Raw genomic sequence first — 17,854 nt, 5'->3', positions numbered from 1 at the left:
TACAACTTAAGATTTATGTCATTATTTTTATTTATTTTAAAGTGTGTTTGTGTGTGTGACGATGCTTTCAGAGGCCAGAAGGGGGTGTTGGATCCCCTGAAACTGGAGTTGCAGATGGTTGTCAGCTGCCCAACAGGGTGCTGAAAACTAAACATGGGTCCTATGAAAATGAAGAAAGCACACTTTACTGCTGAGTGATCTCTCCAGCTTCTTTTCCGGCTTTTATTTCCCTCAATTCTCTCATCGCTTCTCTTGCCTTCTTCTTTGTCCTTTTCATTAATTTCAATTTCTTCCTCATTGCTTCACATGATATATATTCTTTGTAAAAAACCACTGTGGAGAGTACAGACTGTAAGAGTATCAGGTAAGAGAAGTTTACACATTTTAGGACTGGTGAGATGGCTCAGTGGGTTAGGACACTTGCCTCCAAGCCTCATGACCTTATTCTATCCCTAGGAAGTCACACAGTAACAGAAGAGATCTAGCTCTTTTAAGTTGTCCCCTGACGTCCTGGCCTCCACAGGAACTCTGAGGCATCTGCCTCTGACCTCTGTGATTCTAAATAAAATGTAACAATTTTTTTTCAAAGAAGCTATGCTTTGTATAATATGTAGATATGTCTCTGTAGTTTTCACTAATGAATAATATGCTATTCTACCCTTTTATTCATTGTCTCTGGTTTTGATTATTTATGGTCAGTCAGGGCCTCAAAATATTAAACAGAAAATTCCCAAAGTAAATAATTCCAGAGCTCCAAATTTCATATCATTCAGAGTAGCATGACAAAACCTAGTCCATCCCTTCTGTTCTTCCTAGGATGTGACTCATCCTCTGTGCACTGTATCCTCCCTATATATGGTACCTGTCCATTAGGCACTTGGCAGTTGTCTAGGCTATCAAACTGACTTTCACTGTATCAAAATGTTTGTGTTTGAGTAACAATGGCTTTTATAATTGTCCCACAGGGGTGGGGAATTTGAATATACAAAGAGAAGCCATGAAGGGCTTCTTTTAATTAATTAATTTTATGGCTGTGATTCCTAAACCTATGGTCTCACACATGCTAGACCATGGCCTCCCACTGAGTCATATCCCCAGCTCGCTTGCTTGAAATGAAGTAATATACTTTCTTGACTTAATATAAAGAAAGAAAAAGCTCTCTGCTATGGTTGCTAGGATCTGTGGTAAGAATGCATTGTCTGTGAAGCAGTGAAGAAAACCAAATCCATGCTACTTTTGTGGTTGTCTCTCAAATGCCGTATGATGGCCACAGTGCCTGCTAAGTGGTTAGTTAAAATGCAAAAAGCATTAAATTCTGGAGTGAAAAAACATGAAGAGAAAGCATGCTTTAGGGGTGGTACTGCTTTGTTGCAGAAGGCATTGGATACTACAAAGGCTTGCAAAAGCAAGGAGTGCTGGAAATGAGAGCTAGAAATGATCTCACTGCAAGGGACAGTTGTACAAAATTAGACCTACGGTTGGGCTGAAAAAATATGAAAACTATTGGAGACACGGCAAGAGAGTGGGAAGGCAAGTGGGTGGCGAGATGGGGAGAAGTTGGTTAATAGGCACAAAATTACAGTTAAATAGAAATACATCTCAGCATTGTATAGCACAATGAGATGACTACAGTTAAAAATAGTATTGCATATTTGAAAATAGCTTCAGAGTTTGAAAGTTCTTACCAAACTCCAGATAGATGTGCAACTGTGCATGAATTCAACGAGAACTAGAAAGGTCCTCTATTCTTGTGTGAAAACAATTCTTAAAAATAATAGCTCTAACTGTATTAGTCACTTGTTTCATTGTTGTGAGCAAATGACAAAGCAAGTTAAGAAAGGCAACATATCTAGAAGGTAGGGGTTCAGCCATCTTGTTTATTCAGTGGTTCCAATGATTGATCCAGAAGTGGGAAGAGGGAGGATTAGAACTAGAAGTCCATTGCTGGTGGACAATGCACCCCCCAACCTGAGTGGATTTGCTATGGAAATGGTGGGGTGATACTTTAAAAATATCTTTATTGGCATATATTAAATTTTCAAATGTCTATATTTTGGTCATAGTCAGTCGCCGTTATCCTCTTTTGTGCCCCACCCCACTGCATCTGATCCTTTCTTTTTGCAGTGTACTGGTACTCCTTCTACTTTTGTGGTGTGTGTGTGTGTGTGTGAGAGAGAGAGAGAGAGAGAGAGAGAGAGAGAGAGAGAGAGAGAGAGAGAGAGAGAGAGAGAGGAGAGAGAGAGAGAGAGAGAGAGAGAGAGAGAGAGAGAGAGAGAGAGAGAGACAGAGACAGAGAGAGACAGAGACAGAGAGAGAGAGAGAGACAGAGAGACAGAGACAGAGAGACAGAGACAGAGAGACAGAGACAGACAGAGACAGAGAGACTGTGTAAGGAGTTATTTACAGGAGCACAGAGAACTTATCAGTGGCTACCCAGCTGTAGAATGTCTCTTTCCCCAGCAACCATTGCCTGCCTATAGATCCTCCAGGAGAGTAGGCTCATGGACCCCTCCCTAGTCATGATGGACTGTTGATGGGCCAAGTCTTGTGCAGGTTATCACAGCTGCTATGAGTTCAAGAGTGCAACAGCCCTGCCATGCCTACAAGACTGTATGGCACAACACTCCACTCCTTACCCCAGGTCCCACATTGTCTTTCTGGATGTTCCCTCGGCCTGGGAAGGGGTGATACAGATATCGATTTTAGGGCTGAGCATCAACAGTGATGTATTCTTAGGACTTCAACCAGTTCTGTGTCTCTGGACTGACTACCACTGTTACGGTTTGAAAGTGCAGTGTCCCTCACAGGCATTGTTTGTTTGGGCACTTGGTGCCCAGTAGGTGGTGCTGTCTAGACAGATTCCATTTGGAACCTTTACATGGTGGAACATTACAGGAGGGAGCTTGTCATAGGAAGTGGGATTTCAGGATTTACAGCCTGGCTCTGCTTTACTGTTCTGATCCCAGATGGCTGATGCACTGTGACTGGGTCAGCTACATGCTCTGGCCATCATGCCTTCCTGCTGTTATGGATGGTATCATACCTCTGGAACTAGGAGGCCAAACTAAACCGCTTTGCCTATAAGTTGCTTTTGTTAGGCTATTCTATCACAGCAGCAGGCATGACACTGAAGACAACTGCCCACTTAAAAAAAAAATCAGCTTTTCTGCCCCAAACTGCCACAGCACTAACAGATCTCTTGGAGTGGGTTTCTGGCACAACAGCATGGAGCTGAGCCGTGTAATTCTCAGTGCTCTCTTGGTGCTCTCTTGTCTTGGTTCAGGTTGGCTGGGCTGGGTGCTGTGTGTAGGAGGGAGCAAGTGGAGGTTGCAGTTTTATTTCCAAATGCCACCTCATTGCTTCAGAACTGTGATCAAGGCCACATGCACCCACCGGGTATTTGATTCTGTGTGATCAGCATCTGATGCCAATCTCCAGGCAATGCTGAGTACCACCGACTACCGCTGATGCATAACATTCATCAAAGCTATAAAAGGGGGGAATGAAACCCAGACACTGTAAATATATGGTGGAAAGACTTAGGGGGTGAATAGTTTTTAAGGGCTTTCTGGGAATCCATAGAAATTACAAACATCATTCCTGTAGAACAAGTTGGCGAAGAAGGATTTGCCCACATGAAAGATGAAGAGGAACGTAGGACACAGTGAAGGCCACCAAGAGGCAGTAGGTGAGGGCTTGGAAGAATTCACGCATCATCTCCAGAGGAAGAGGAGAGTGGGTAATCTGAAGCAAACACTGCAATACGAACACTACTGACAACACCCCAAGTGTTCGGAATCGCCAAGACATTAAAGGGCAGAATTACAAAACATGATCAGTGGATGGGAGGCTGCCCTGGGTACCTGTATGATCCCTGATGCATTTCAGACACGGAAGTGGCGTTTTCCAAGTCGAGTGAGAGCTGTTTCCTTGGTGTTCCTTCAAAAAGCATTTGGCAAAACTTCAACTACTAAGGATCCACAGCCGTTTTCTGCCGCTAATGCAAAACCATTGCCATCGTTGGCTCCGCGGTCCAGGATCACGGAAAGCAGTGAGATCTGCCTTCGGACACCGTACCACAGCGTTCCTTCACCGATTTACCTGCCCATTGTACCATTTCGTGTCATTAGAGTACTGAGTACAGTACTATCTCATGGGGGAGAGCAAGCACATTATCACAACTGTAGTCACTGGTGTGTTGTTCATCCCTTTCTGAGGCTAATTTACTCCTGTGGCTTGACAGATGTTTACCACCGGCTCATGTGTTTGATCACATCTCAGAAGGCTGTGGAACCTTTAGGAGGTAAGCATGCTGTAGGAAGAGAGTCACGAGGGGTGGAGGCCTTGAGGTTGCATGGCCCCTCCTCACTCCTTGTATGTGTGCTGCTTTCCGAGTGTGCATGCCATGTGACCAGTCAGCATCCTGCCGTCATGCCTTACCTGCTGTGTTCTTCTGGAACTGTGAGCCAAAATAAACTGTTTTGTCTGTGAGTTGCTTTTGTCAGGGTATTTTATCTATATACTATACTGTCTAGCAGTATCTATAGTCTCTGCATCTATTGAGGAGGGCTTGCAGCTCTTGCAAGTGACAGGTCTGTTTGAAGACAGAGAATTCAGTAACTCCTTCAAGGGGATGTCATCTACAATCTAACCTTCTTCTACTAGGTCCAACCTTCTAAAGGCTCCACCACCTTCAAGAGTCCCAGGCCAGAGGCCTGGCCTTCAGCGTGTGAGACTTTGGGGGGAGTTGGGTCCCAGCTAGCTGTAATGTTGAACGACTATCAATCTTTTCCCAGGTTTTTCCTCAGTCTCTGAGTGTACATGACTTACTTTTCCACTTTTCAAATTGGGTCATCTCACTATTACATTTTCTTTCTTCCCATGTTATCTTTCTCAGATAAATGTTTGGCAAGCCTTCACAAAAGCCTAGCCTGTGGCTGAACTTTTCATTTTTGATACAAAATCTTCAGAAAAGTACGGATGTAATTTTAATGAGGTCAAAGTTACTTTGCTTTGGCAGTTTGTACCTTTAAAAAGTTTAAAATAATTTGTTAAGCCCAAGACATTTGTCTTGGTTTTCTTGTAAACAATTTTGTATCCTTTGATTCACAAACAGGGTTATATTAATATCTCTGTACAATGTTTTCTAACTGCCAGCTACAAAATGTTTTCGTTTATTGTTAAGTATTTCATAATTTTTGGTACTACTATAAATGGCATCTTCAGCTTTTATTTTTCCTTTGAGACAGGATTTCATGTAGTTCAGGCTGGCCTCAAACTTGTTATGCAGTAGAGGATGACCTTGAACTTTTGACTCTCCTGTGTCCACTTCCTATGCATTGGGATTAGCAGACTGAGTTTTTATGTGGCTCCAGAACTTCATGCATGCCAGGCAAGCACTCGACCACCTGAGCTACATCCCCAGCTGAACGGGGATAGCGCTCAGCTGTTTAAGATCCCTTATTCATTGTTGTGTGGAATCCCAGATGAAGCAGAAATCCACAGTCTTCTTTTCGGGAGGAAACTTTGTTTTAAGCACATAATTGTAGGTCTGCTTTTTAGGCGGCCTTTATCAGGTTGAAGTACTGGCCCTCTGTTCCCAGTCTGTAGAAACTGTATGGGACTGGATACCCAATTCTCTCAAATGAGCTTTTCTTCCACATTGATATTTTTCCTCCTAATCCGCTGATATAAAGACTTACTGCTTTACTCAAATGTTAAAATAATTCTGTATTTCTTACATATATTCCACTTGGTTACAGCCTATTGTTTTTTAGCTCTGTTGTTGAGCTTGAGTGGCTAATTTGTAACTTTTAAAAATCATCATTCAGGAAGTATGATTCCTTCGTTCCCTTTGGTCACAATGTCCCTCCACCTTTCCCCACCCCCACCTGCTTTGGGAACAGGTTGTGCTGAGGAAGGACAATGCTCCCTGCAGCCCTGTATTTTGTGCCAGCATATGTAGAGTCCCTACTGTTTTTTCCAGAAGTGATTGATAGAATTTATCACTGGATCCATCTGGACCCAATGGCTTCAATGTGGAAGGCTTTAAACTAAAGTTTTCTGTCACAATTAGGTATAAGGTTATGAGTAATTGATAAAGGCTTCTTGTGTGAGCTTGGATGATGCTGTGGATCAGACATTTGCGATTCCCCTCCAACCAAATAAACTCATGTTGAAGTCCTAACAACCAAGATGTGTTAGTGGACATGGGGCTGCCAACCAAGCAATTAACGTTAAGTGAGGTCCTAAATGGGCCTGGATGCTATAGGATTAGCAACATGGCAGAGGGCTCTCCTCCACTGCTTCGTGAGGAAACTGAACCTGCCAGCTGCCATGAGAACCTGCACTGGAAACCATGACCTTGGACTTTTAGTCACTGTGATACTAAGAAAATGAACTTCTGTAGTTGAAGTCACTCTCTGTTATGACAAGCTAGCACAGGTAGCTTGTTCAAGAAAAAGACATTTTGAATTATTTTGGCATGGACTGCTCGTATTTCTCAGCAATCCATTAGATGACTGTCAGATACAGAGCGATTGAACCTCATTCCAGATCGTTCTAGTTCTGTGTAAGTACTTTTACATCCAGCTACAGCTTTATCAGCATTACTGATATCATTAAATAACCACCCCTGAGAGTCTCCATTTTGTTTACATTGGATTGATAGGCATTTCAAAAATGAATTTGCTTTCTGACAGTTTGAATTTACTTCTGTTTCAAGGAAGAGGTGTAAGTTATTGTTTATAATTGCTTAATGTAATAAACTGTACTGTAACCCTGAGCTCCATACAGATGATGGAGACCCCTGGTTTTTCATGGCTACAGCCTCTGCATTGCACTGTCTTCTCCTGCCCGGCTGCAGAGCCGCAGCACTCATCATTTCCAGCCCCCTCTGTTGTAGCGCGAATCTTCCTGTCTGTTCCTCTCTGCTAGCAAACAGCTGGTCACTATTTTGCCTAGTGCAATTGGTTCTGATAAATCTGCTTTCTCTCATTTCAGCACAGACGAGCCTCAGACTCACTGTTTTTTAAGTATGTGCTCTAGGTTGAAGATGGTCTGAGTGTCCAAGGGTCCGTGTGCTGAAAGTACGGCTCCCAGGGTGACAGTGAGGAGGTGGTGTGACCTCGGAAACAGGGCCTTTTTAGGAGGTCCTTAGGCTGCCAAGGGCTCTTGGAGATTAAGGTAACCTTCAAGGGAGGGTTGCTTAAAACCCTGCGCTCAGCCCCACCTGCTGCCTGGCTCATGTTTCCTCTGCACACACCCTGCCACTGTGAGTCAGTCACAAAACAATGTAGATATTGAGAACAGTGCTAATGAAGACAACCAACCTCATCCTTCAGGTACACAATGAAAATTTAATAGTAGAAAATAAAAATATAAAAATCAACTATTTAGTTTTGGGTGTTAGAAATAATATATATATAATAAAGTCAATACAGTACTAATAGTGCGCAAGGTAAGATTCCATGTTTCAGATGAAAGACTACACCAATCAGGCTGACTGGTACCGAGAAGTATTCATTTCTGCTTTTATTATTAAAAACATTTGGACTGTGGTTAATGAAACTGTCTGATACTTGGCATATTCTGAAAGTATAACTGTTTCTATATATAGTTTCACATAACTGAAATGATGTGATCACCACTGTAATGACCTGGTTAAATCCTCACACTGAAAACAGGCAAACATTTCCCTATAGTAGTGACTAAATTTTCATGGTGCCAAAAGAAAAAGGCCCCTCTCCTTTTGAACGCAGGTGACTACTGAGGTACATGTATGAGAGGGTGAAAAAACGAAAAGGGTAATTTTATGCTATATGCTCGGCCTGATTTTTAGATCTAGTATTTCTCATAACAAAGAGAAACAGAAGAAATTAAGGAACCTTTAAGCATCAGGAAATATAATTCTGTTATTCCTTCAAAATCAAGCCTTTCAGTGATTTTTAGGATTGTTTCTACAGCCTGTTTCTAGCTAACAAGCTCAGGAGATCCAGTGCTTGAAAAATGATTTGAGAATACAAACTTCAAGGGTAAAATTTCGTCTTCCAAATGTAGATATTTGAATAGAGCCCTTGACAAGGATTATTTAATGCAGAACTGCTAGCCAGGATGAAAAATCCTAGACAGAAAAAAAGTCATGCTGAAATTTAAATAAAACACCAAAAGTGGGCCTTTCATAATATAGGCAACTTCCTCAACTGAAAGACAGATGCTAAAAGTAGTTCCTTATTGCGTGGTAAATTTCAACATCATTAATTACAGTTCTGAGTCAATGCTTTGGTGGGGTGATTTAAAGAAAATTCTATAGGATTCAGCTGTAGAATCCAATAAACAAAATAAAGTAGATAAAAATGTCAAAAAAAAAAATCACACTTCTCAATTTTTCATGCAATAAGCATGCCCGTCTTAAATCTGGTATTTCTCATAAATAATCTGTTTCCAGGAAGCTTGTGTTATGAGCCAAGTTCAAATGTTTTCACATAGTTGAGTATTAGAGAGTCCTGAGGATTATTCATCATTATCTGTAGAAAAAAGAAAAAGATAATTCACTTCATTTTAATTCACACAGTATCCATTTTCTTATATATTTTTCCTTTCTCAAGGAGATCATTAGTTCAGTTTTAAGTGTAATCTTATTATAATAGCGCATATTCATTGTACAGCGTCCAGACAGTACTACAAAGAATTAAAACTAGTGTTAAAATTAAGTACATATAAGGTCTCAGATCGCCTTCTGAAGCACAAGTAATTCTAAGTAAATTAGAGCAAGATGCAGAATTGACACATGAGTTTTGCACACAAGACACAAAATAGAAAGATAAATAAAGAAGTGCAAGCGATGTGAAAGGCAAGGCTATACGTGCTCATGGCAGAGCTCTGTGGTGGGTATGCCAGGCATCACCAGATTTTTCTACTTCTCTGTAAGGTGAAACCTCACAAGAAAACATTGTAGAACAAATGATGTGGCTTCAATGTCTGCATACCACTCCATTTTGAATATGGCACAATGAAATTAACCATTCCTACTTAAATAAAACCACAAGAATGTTTTTTTTTAAATTTTCCTCATTAAACATTTTTTTTTTATTTATTTAATCACTTTACAGCCTGATCCCAGCCCCAAAAATGTTTATTCTTAAAAATACTGCGGAATGAATTAAGCACACTGATTTGCTTAGCACTGCTAAACAGCACTATCTTTTACACCTCAGTAACCCAAGTGTCATGTCAAACACACATGGTCATCAGCCGCCTACTTCCTTCTCATGCTTCTTAATATGTCTGCAAGGCTTTCTCTGATGACCAGATCATGAAAATGTTAAATCTTCCCAGTGTTAGTTACCCATTGTCACTCTTCTCCTATAGCACATGCTTTGCATCCTTCTGTACAGGAGTGTACATGCTGATTCATGACAAACTCCCATTCCTCTCTGATGTCGTCTCCTTTAGGAGACACCTGGACCCTGCCACACACTGTTTCATCCCATGCAGTGACAAGAGCACTTCATGTACCTTAGGTATATTTTGACTGCTTCCAATGTCACCCACCACTCTCTAGTATAATTTACTCACTTTTACAGTTGTAAGTTGCTTCCGAGAATCAGGAAAGTAATGAACACATACATGCCTACCTATCATCAACAGAGTTGACTTTCAGCCCTCCTGATTGTGATATTTAAGGAGAAGCATGTTACAGGCAGTGTACTTCTCCACTTCAGTGGCCTTCTCATCTTTCCTACGGACATTTTTCAGCACATCCAAATTAATGTTTATTTTTCTTGCTTATTCTTTTTCAGTGTTATTAAACATAAGCTGAGTAAACAGGATCATTTTAGATGCTGTACAGGTTATACGACATATGACTTACTTAACTTAGGTTTGTGGGCATAGGTATATTGATAGCTGAAGATCTGGTCCATTCATTTGAATAGTTTTATAGAATTTCATCACATAAACATAGCACCACACTCCATCTAAAATGGGTGTGAAGGGTAGGCACATTGAAAAAAATTTGCATGTGTGGTTTGTTGATGCTCAATGAGAGGGCTTGGTAGTCTCTGCTCATGTATCACTGGCCATGCTACATTCATTCTGTTCTCATGAAGGAACTTTTAAATAACTTACAAAGTCACTCCCTCTATTGACCTCTGACTGGAGTGCAGCCTAGTATGGGCTAGGCAGTGCTAACTCTACCAACAGAGGTAGCTACCATTGCTTATCAAACCTGCACTGTGACATTTATCTTGGGAACTAACAGCTAAGGTCGTTTGGGAGGGGGGCTCAGACAATTTCCAGTGAAATTAAGCAGAAACGATATAAGAAAATCATTTAAAACAGTTAAAATTTTGTTTGTGGTGTGTGTATATTCATGTGAGCAAGTTTCTGTGCAGGTGCACTTGTCTATGTCGACCACCAGTTGATATCAACTGGTTTCCCTCAATGTTTTCACCCCAAATTTTTGAGATCAAGTCTTTAAAGAGAATTTTCTTTTTTGTATGTCTCTTACTGGTTCCATATAATTTTGAATGAGCTAGATCAACTTTTGCCATAGAGAATAAAAGTGCGTAAGCACCCCATATACGATGTAATTTTATTATTGCTTAGATATGATCTGAACCACAACTACACACAAGATAGCTTGATTTGAGATCCAATTGTTTCATATAAGGGCCCCCCACTATTCTTAACCCAGTGATGTCTAGCACCTGTCGAATGTTTAACATAGCATGTTTGCTTTTACTCAGATAATATACATGACCTTATTTGGTGGCTATATTAGTAAGTTAAAGTATATTATAGGATACAGTAAGAAGTTTTTAAAGGTTGCCAGGGTGTTCTATCTTGTCTTTTGTTTGTCCGTAAAGCCACTTGGCTTTAAAGCTGCTTTACAGTTTTCCCCAGGCTGAAGAGATTATAGGCAGGCTCTGTCACGTGTTTCCACTGCATGCTACAGCAAGGCTGACCACGTGTTTTGAGGGCTGTATGGCCCAGCCCAGCTTTTGGCCCTTGTAGGTGAGTGGGCTTCTGTGGAGACAGGCACCCTTTAGAAACCACTCAGCCGTGCCAACTCTACCTTGTGGCTCAGTTGATTGTTACAGGTCTCCCCTGAAGGGGCAAAGCAAAATAAAAGCTTTTCAGACACTTAACAAGCAACACTACAGCTTGAGCATACTGCTGCCGACTGCTGTGAAAAGCTCCATTGAAACAGACTTACGGAGAGCTGCCTGAAGGAGGACCAGTCTGAATGAGAATATAGCTGGCTAGATCTCACCACAGAAATACTGAACTAGACTCATTCTCTGGCCTCATGCTGGTAGCTCACATCAGTGATAGGAGAAATGGCCTATGAAATATAAGTACAGAAATTCCAGGCAATTTCTTGTTCCAGTATCATTTAGGCAGAGTTAAGATCTCAATAAGATCAGGAACCTGTAAGGTCCAGATACTAGTTAAATTAGAGACTTTCATCTGAATGATCAAGCAACCTTTTATTATTTCAGAAAATAAAACATCTGTTTTATAGTAATACAACTGAGGGACATTTTCAAAGACTTAGTTTGTACTGGCATCTATAGAGCTTTTGATTCTATTGTGCCTGGGAGAAAGCAAAGCCTTTCCTCTCTTACAGGGATCAGTATTAAGATGAATTTTAAGGAACCGAATGAGAGCTGGCCTGGCATGGTGGAGCAGGAACAGGCAGGGGGCGCATGTGCTTGAGGCTATCCTGGAGTGCACAGTAAGACCTTGTCTCAAACAAGAACAAAACCAAGACAACAGACAGATCCCTGACAAGTGTTTCCACGCCACACACTGCTGCCCTCTAAAGCACTAAGTATGCTCTGCCCTGTGGACTCTGTACGAGTCAGGCCTCCTGCTTCACTGTAAAGATTTTCCAGTTTTCAGAATGGAGACCTGCCTAACATCATCGTATTTTCACTCCAGCAGCATTATCCAATATGCTGCTTTCTCAAATATTTTTAAAACTTACTTTGATTTTGTATCTGGATGCATTTTTAAAGTGACCTTAAATTTTTAACAAGAGGAAATATAAATATGTGTTAAGAAAAATTACATTGTTATAATTAAACATCAACATTTAAAATGGTCTAATTTGGCCTATGAATTAAATCTTTAAAATAACTATTAATTTTGGCAACAGCGTTACAAATAAATTCATGCTCAGAACTTTACATTTTCTTTCTCTGCAAAGAACTTTCATGGTACATCATTGATGAAAATTATTCTAATTTCTAGAGCTGTTGAGCTTTCAACTAGTAGACTTAAATTTTTTTTATTCAAGGGCTGGAAAGACAGCTCAGTGATTAAGAGCATGGATTCAAGTCTCAGCACTTCTGCATCATCAGCTGCAGAAGATCTGATGCCCTCATCTGGCCTTTGCGGGCAATGTACACACTGGTCCAATACATACATGCAGGCAAAATATCCATCCACATACATAAAACAAACAAAGCATGAAGATTCATTCAAATATTACGTACAAACTAAAGGACAGTGACTTAAAGAGCCCGAGGCAACACGTGACAGGGCAGAGTAAAATGTATCGTTGTTTCAATGTATCAGACAGGCTCCAGTACAGTTGCATCGAAGCTCATTTGATGGGAGAGCCTAATCTTACGTCTGTCATCTTGTGGGGGGGGGGGTTCTTTTCACATTTGTTTAAAGAAAGAAGACACAAGAAAACCTTACCTTCCTGATAGGCTCCGTCTGCCATGACTAAGTGCAGAATCTTTGCATAGAGATGCTGATGCTCATTGCCCAAAATATTCTCAACTATCGTAGAACAAATTTCAATATTTTCATCTTCATCCTCATGAATAGCCTATGCCAAATTACCAGAGTAAGTTAATAAGGAAGCCGCTGAAGGAGAGAAGCCACCAGTGATAGTCTAGAAACCACCATAATGAGCAACAGATTAAGTGCTCCCTAAAGGTCTAACAGTGGCACCAATATCTTGGTGGCAGCCACCAGCTGTCTAATTAGACTCGAAGTCTGCTCAACAGGAGTGGAATCATGCCTGGTACTAGAAACCTAGCCACTATATGCATCTTTAAGGCCAGGGATCTTAGAAGAAGACCCGCTACTGCCCCTAGCATGATTCCTGGCTACATCTAAGTGTTTATCATTATACCCACAGGTAAGTGTATTTCTTATCTGTCAACAAAGAAGCCTATCCTTTCAATAGAGTTCATTACAGGACGCTAAAGCTAGTTAAGACGCAGAGAATACATTATCATGGGGGAGCCCAGCCCCAGTGGATACATCTATATATTCTTTTATATGTATATTTAACATGGTTAAAGAAGAGGAGAGGGCTTATATGACAGAGGTAGGAAGAAGGAGAGGGAGATAGGATGCAATTAAATTCTAATAATTAATGTGCCAATACTAGATTTGTCTAAGAGGAGACTTTAGTGTATGTCTAAGAGTAGATAATAGATAGTAATGAGGTGAGGAATATAGACAGTCACCACCTCACTGCTAGGCAAGCAGCACAGTCCAGACGAATGCTCTGAGCTTACGCACCTTTACTTTCTCGTAAACCTCAAAGAACTTTTCAAAGCCCATTTCTTGCTCCAGGTGAAGTCTTAGTTCCTCTAAATGGTTAAAAACACTGTCATATTCACATTCGCTAGTAATCTCACCATCGCTGTTATCTAACAATGAAAAAAAGAAAGAGGTACTTCATGAATAAAAGTACTGCGTACACTAACAGAGCAGCATCGACGACAAGTGAATTACGGCTTCTTGTGTTCCTCCACCTTCAATATAAGCAGTCAGCACGGTGGCATGTGGACATCAAAGCACATCTAAAGCTTTCTTACCCAGGAATCTTACTTTGAGAATTGTTTCTTTAAAGACAAACAGTAAATCAGGTTACAACAAAAAGATTCCCAGAAACATTACTATTAAATGTTAGTTTGAAAACAATCGAAAAAAACACACTTTTATGTTCTGAAATGAAGCAGCCACACCTATGATGATGGCTGACAAACATGGAACAAAACATGAAATGGCATGCAGAACACAGATGAGCTAAGAAGCATACCAAAGCTAAGCTATTATCTTTATTACTAAAAAAACAAGAAATGGGGAGCAAAAACAGATTAAAAATGCTTCCGAAGTCACTGCTGGCACACCTGTGTGAAACCCACACAGTGAACACAGGAGAGAGAGAGAGACATTCATCCTTAAGGCTGAAGGTGGCCATATCAGGTGTCAGGGAACACCTCCTACATGCAACGTGTGAGGAGAGAGAGACAGACAGAGAGAGAGAGACAGAGAGAGAGACACACACACACACCACCCTCAGCCCTGAGCATGCACCTGAGTGCCATTCCTCGTTCAGGGCACTTTCACTGCTGGGATTGTCGTCCTCATCAGCTGCGTCTGTTCCCCTCAATGGCTGCTCCACTTCGCTGCTTTTTAGGACCGACTCTTCCTCCTCACTGTACTCGTCACCTGGTTGCTCCCTAAGTAGCTGCTCCATTGAGGCCTGAAGCTCCTGTAAATCTGTGTCAGCTTCTTCAAACACACTGGAATTTAAAGAATTAAGCTGACTTATTTTGAAATACTACTTCAATTCAAGACATACATATACATTCTTCCCCACTTAAAAGTACTAATTGTAGATAAAAAGACATATGAATAAGCCTATATAGGTTTTTTTGGCTTGTTTGTTTGCTTTCAAGGCAGGGTTTCTCGGTGACACAGCTCTGGCTGTCATGGACTGGTTTTGTAGACCAGGCTATTCTCCAACTCACAGAGACCCGCTTGCCATCTGAGTGTTGGGATGAAAGGTGTGTGCCACCATGCCTGGCTGTCTAGACAGTTTTTAACTAAGGACCCAAGGACAGATACAGCTGAGAAGTATAGAACATGAGAGATAATCTGTAACTTTTAAGCTAGATGATTTGCTTACATTGGTCCTGAATTGCCAAGGAGAATCATGTACCTATTGGAATTAGTCACTACTTAAACTCTGCACCAATGTTCTGTGTCTGTGTGTCCCAGCCATAGTTGGACAATTTAGGAAAGCAAAGATGTTTATCATTTGTTTTCGGAAAGTGAATTAACATTCACATGTTTAAAAGAGATTTGGAAAAATAAATGATTTTGAAAGCTCATCACAATCTTCACATAGACCCTGTGGTGCACATGTGCAAGGATCTCCACATGGACATGCTGAAACTTGGATGGAGACATGGATCCCGGTCTTGCAGAGTATTTGTATTTTGGTTTAAGCTAGTAGGATGATGATACAGTGACTATAATAGTAACCAGAAATTTATCTTTATTTGTATATTCTTGAAAACATTTCTAAAATATGTAATCCTCACAGGAGAATCTTGTTTTCAAGGCATTGGTCAGCATATTTATATTTTATGATATAAAATGTGAAATAAATGAATTTATAGGTAAGATCATATATGTATGTATGTATGTATGTATCTATCTATCTATCTATCTATCACATTAGTTTACTAAGCAGTTTCATCCTATTAAGTTTTATCCAAATGAAGGTCATGTTAGAGACATGAAAACTGTAAATCAAAGAGACCCTATCAATGGCCAGCAGGGAGAACTAACCTCTTGGCCTTGAGAACCTCTACAATAACTGAGAGACTTACTCAAGGCTGTTCTCTGAGTACATGCCTGAAGACGAGGGGCTCTGTGAGTCTGACTGTGTGAAGACATGTGGGGAGGGGTCATGTTCCTAGGCAGAGGGTCCCTTCCATCTACTAGAAACGCAGCCCTAGGACTGTCAGGGCTGATGATGACCCTTCCAAATGTTACAGTCAACTCAACACATGCACAGTACAAAGACTGTGTGAGACCTTAAAGGCAATTCACATCAATGGACAAAGAAGATAATCATTTACCCAGAAATACCTCTACTTTCTCCTTATGTGTACTAACTAGCAACTTGACCATCAGATCAGAGAAAAAGAGTCTTTTGATGTGGTGTTTAATGCTAAGCCCAACTCAGCATTTAACCACCGATGTGATCACTAAACGCTGACCTGCTGACAACCCACTTGTTAGTTAGAGGAAATAATGGCCAAGGCATATGGGAATTAAATACATGAGGCTGGCCTGACTGTTACTATAAGAATATTGTAGAAGATTCAATATTGTATGAAATTAGCACTAAAAAGTCCATGTCAGGTAATTTGAAATCAGGCCCCAAGCTTAGGTTTTGGTTGGCTTTCTTATTATAGAACACTGAGAAAGGGGGCTGGAGAGATGGCTCAGAGGTTATGAGCACTGGCTGCTCTTCCAGAGGCCCTGAGTTCAATTCCCAGCAACCACATGGTGGCTCAAAACCATCTATAATGGGATCTAATGCCCTCTTCTGGCCTGCAAGTGTACGCGCAGGCAGAACGCTGTATATATAATAAATAAATAAATCTTTTTTTTTTTTTTTTTTTTTTGGTTTTTCGAGACAGGGTTTCTCTGTGTAGCCTTGGCCATCCTGGACTCACTTTGTAGACCAGGCTGGCCTCGAACTCACAGCGATCCGCCTGCCTCTGCCTCCCGAGTCCTGGGATTAAAGGCATGCGCCACCACGCCCAGCTATAAATAAATCTTAAAAAAAAAAAAAAAAAATCTTAGAAAAATATGGACCCAAATTGGTTTTCAAAGACAAACAAGCAGACACAGGATAGTACTTTAAGAATAACTCAGTTGGAGCTGGCTCAGTTAGAAACTGTTAATTTTACTGATATTCAAGGAGAACCTCCACAAACCCATTACCTAGCACTTTGTCAACTGCACAGCTGTTGAACGTTGTGCTCACCAGGAAGCCTACTGAAACAAGGGACCAAGTGACTTTCCTCCCTAGCAATAAACAACACACAGGTCTCTACGAGGCCTGATGAGAAGGGGCAATTTGTAAACAAAGCATTAGGAACGTGAAAAGTAGTGCCTCAGATGCAGCAATCCTAATGTGAACTGTGTTCCTCCCGCATGCTGCTGTACCACTGAGCCGCACACACGCCTGTATCGCCAGCCTACACTGAAGTGCCTTTCCTAGGCCTCATTACAGGATGCTTTGGTTTTACCCACTCCCCTCCCCCCACGTTTGTGATCCTTGTCCAAGGCAGCTGGAAGTCTAAAACTGAAAAGGTCAGGAAGGGTTCTTATCTAAGGCTTGGCCAGCATTTCCCACAACTTTCAAAAACATTATCATATTTCCTTCCTGAGTTCTATATTCCCCATGAATCACAAGAAAGGAATTTTGTGAAAGCAATGAAGTTACATGCAATACACACATACACACACAAACACACACACACACATACACACACACACATACATACACACACAAACACATACACACACACATACACACACACACACAAACACATACACACAAACACATACACACACACACACAAACACATACACACACACACATACACACACACATACACACAAACACATACACACACACACACAGAGGCGGGGCGGGGGGGAGGATAGCCCTACCCCACTCCCACACATATTGCACAAATAAAATTACCAGTCTGTCTCACCACTAATACATCCTAAAATCAAACACGTCACAAGACAGATATGAAATTTTCAGGCATTTTCTGATAGATGTAGAATATTTAGTACTATCCAACGTCCCACTGCAATACTAGGATAATGGAGATTTCACTATTCAACAGCCATTATCCTGTGACAATTAGTTATTTAATCACTATTTAGTAATTACTATAGTCACGTCAGGGTACTGGATGAATGTCAATGCAGGAGAACACAGCGAGCACAAATATAAAGCATTTTTATGTGCCTCGAATGAAGACAGTAAATTAGAGGCAGA

At 40.9% G+C, this 17,854-nt stretch overlaps 1 protein-coding gene across 1 annotated transcript in view; it reads right to left on the bottom strand.

The window, feature by feature from the left end:
* Positions 1 to 7,850: 7,850 nt before the first annotated feature.
* Nek1 (NIMA related kinase 1) overlaps positions 7,851 to 17,854 on the bottom strand; it is a 125,820-nt gene continuing 115,816 nt past the window's right edge. The window contains exons 32-35 of the mRNA XM_051170046.1: positions 14,350 to 14,558; positions 13,549 to 13,679; positions 12,712 to 12,844; positions 7,851 to 8,525 (exon numbers count right to left, since the gene is read on the bottom strand). Coding sequence (XP_051026003.1) covers positions 8,512 to 8,525; positions 12,712 to 12,844; positions 13,549 to 13,679; positions 14,350 to 14,558 — 487 coding nt within the window. The 3' untranslated portion in view covers positions 7,851 to 8,511. The remainder of the gene's footprint in view (positions 8,526 to 12,711; positions 12,845 to 13,548; positions 13,680 to 14,349; positions 14,559 to 17,854) is intronic.

This window comes from Acomys russatus, chromosome 27 (genome assembly GCF_903995435.1).
Source record: "Acomys russatus chromosome 27, mAcoRus1.1, whole genome shotgun sequence".
Lineage (NCBI taxonomy): Eukaryota > Metazoa > Chordata > Mammalia > Rodentia > Muridae > Acomys > Acomys russatus.
The sequence above is the reverse complement of the archived record's forward strand: the minus strand, read 5'-3'. Positions and strand labels throughout refer to the sequence as shown.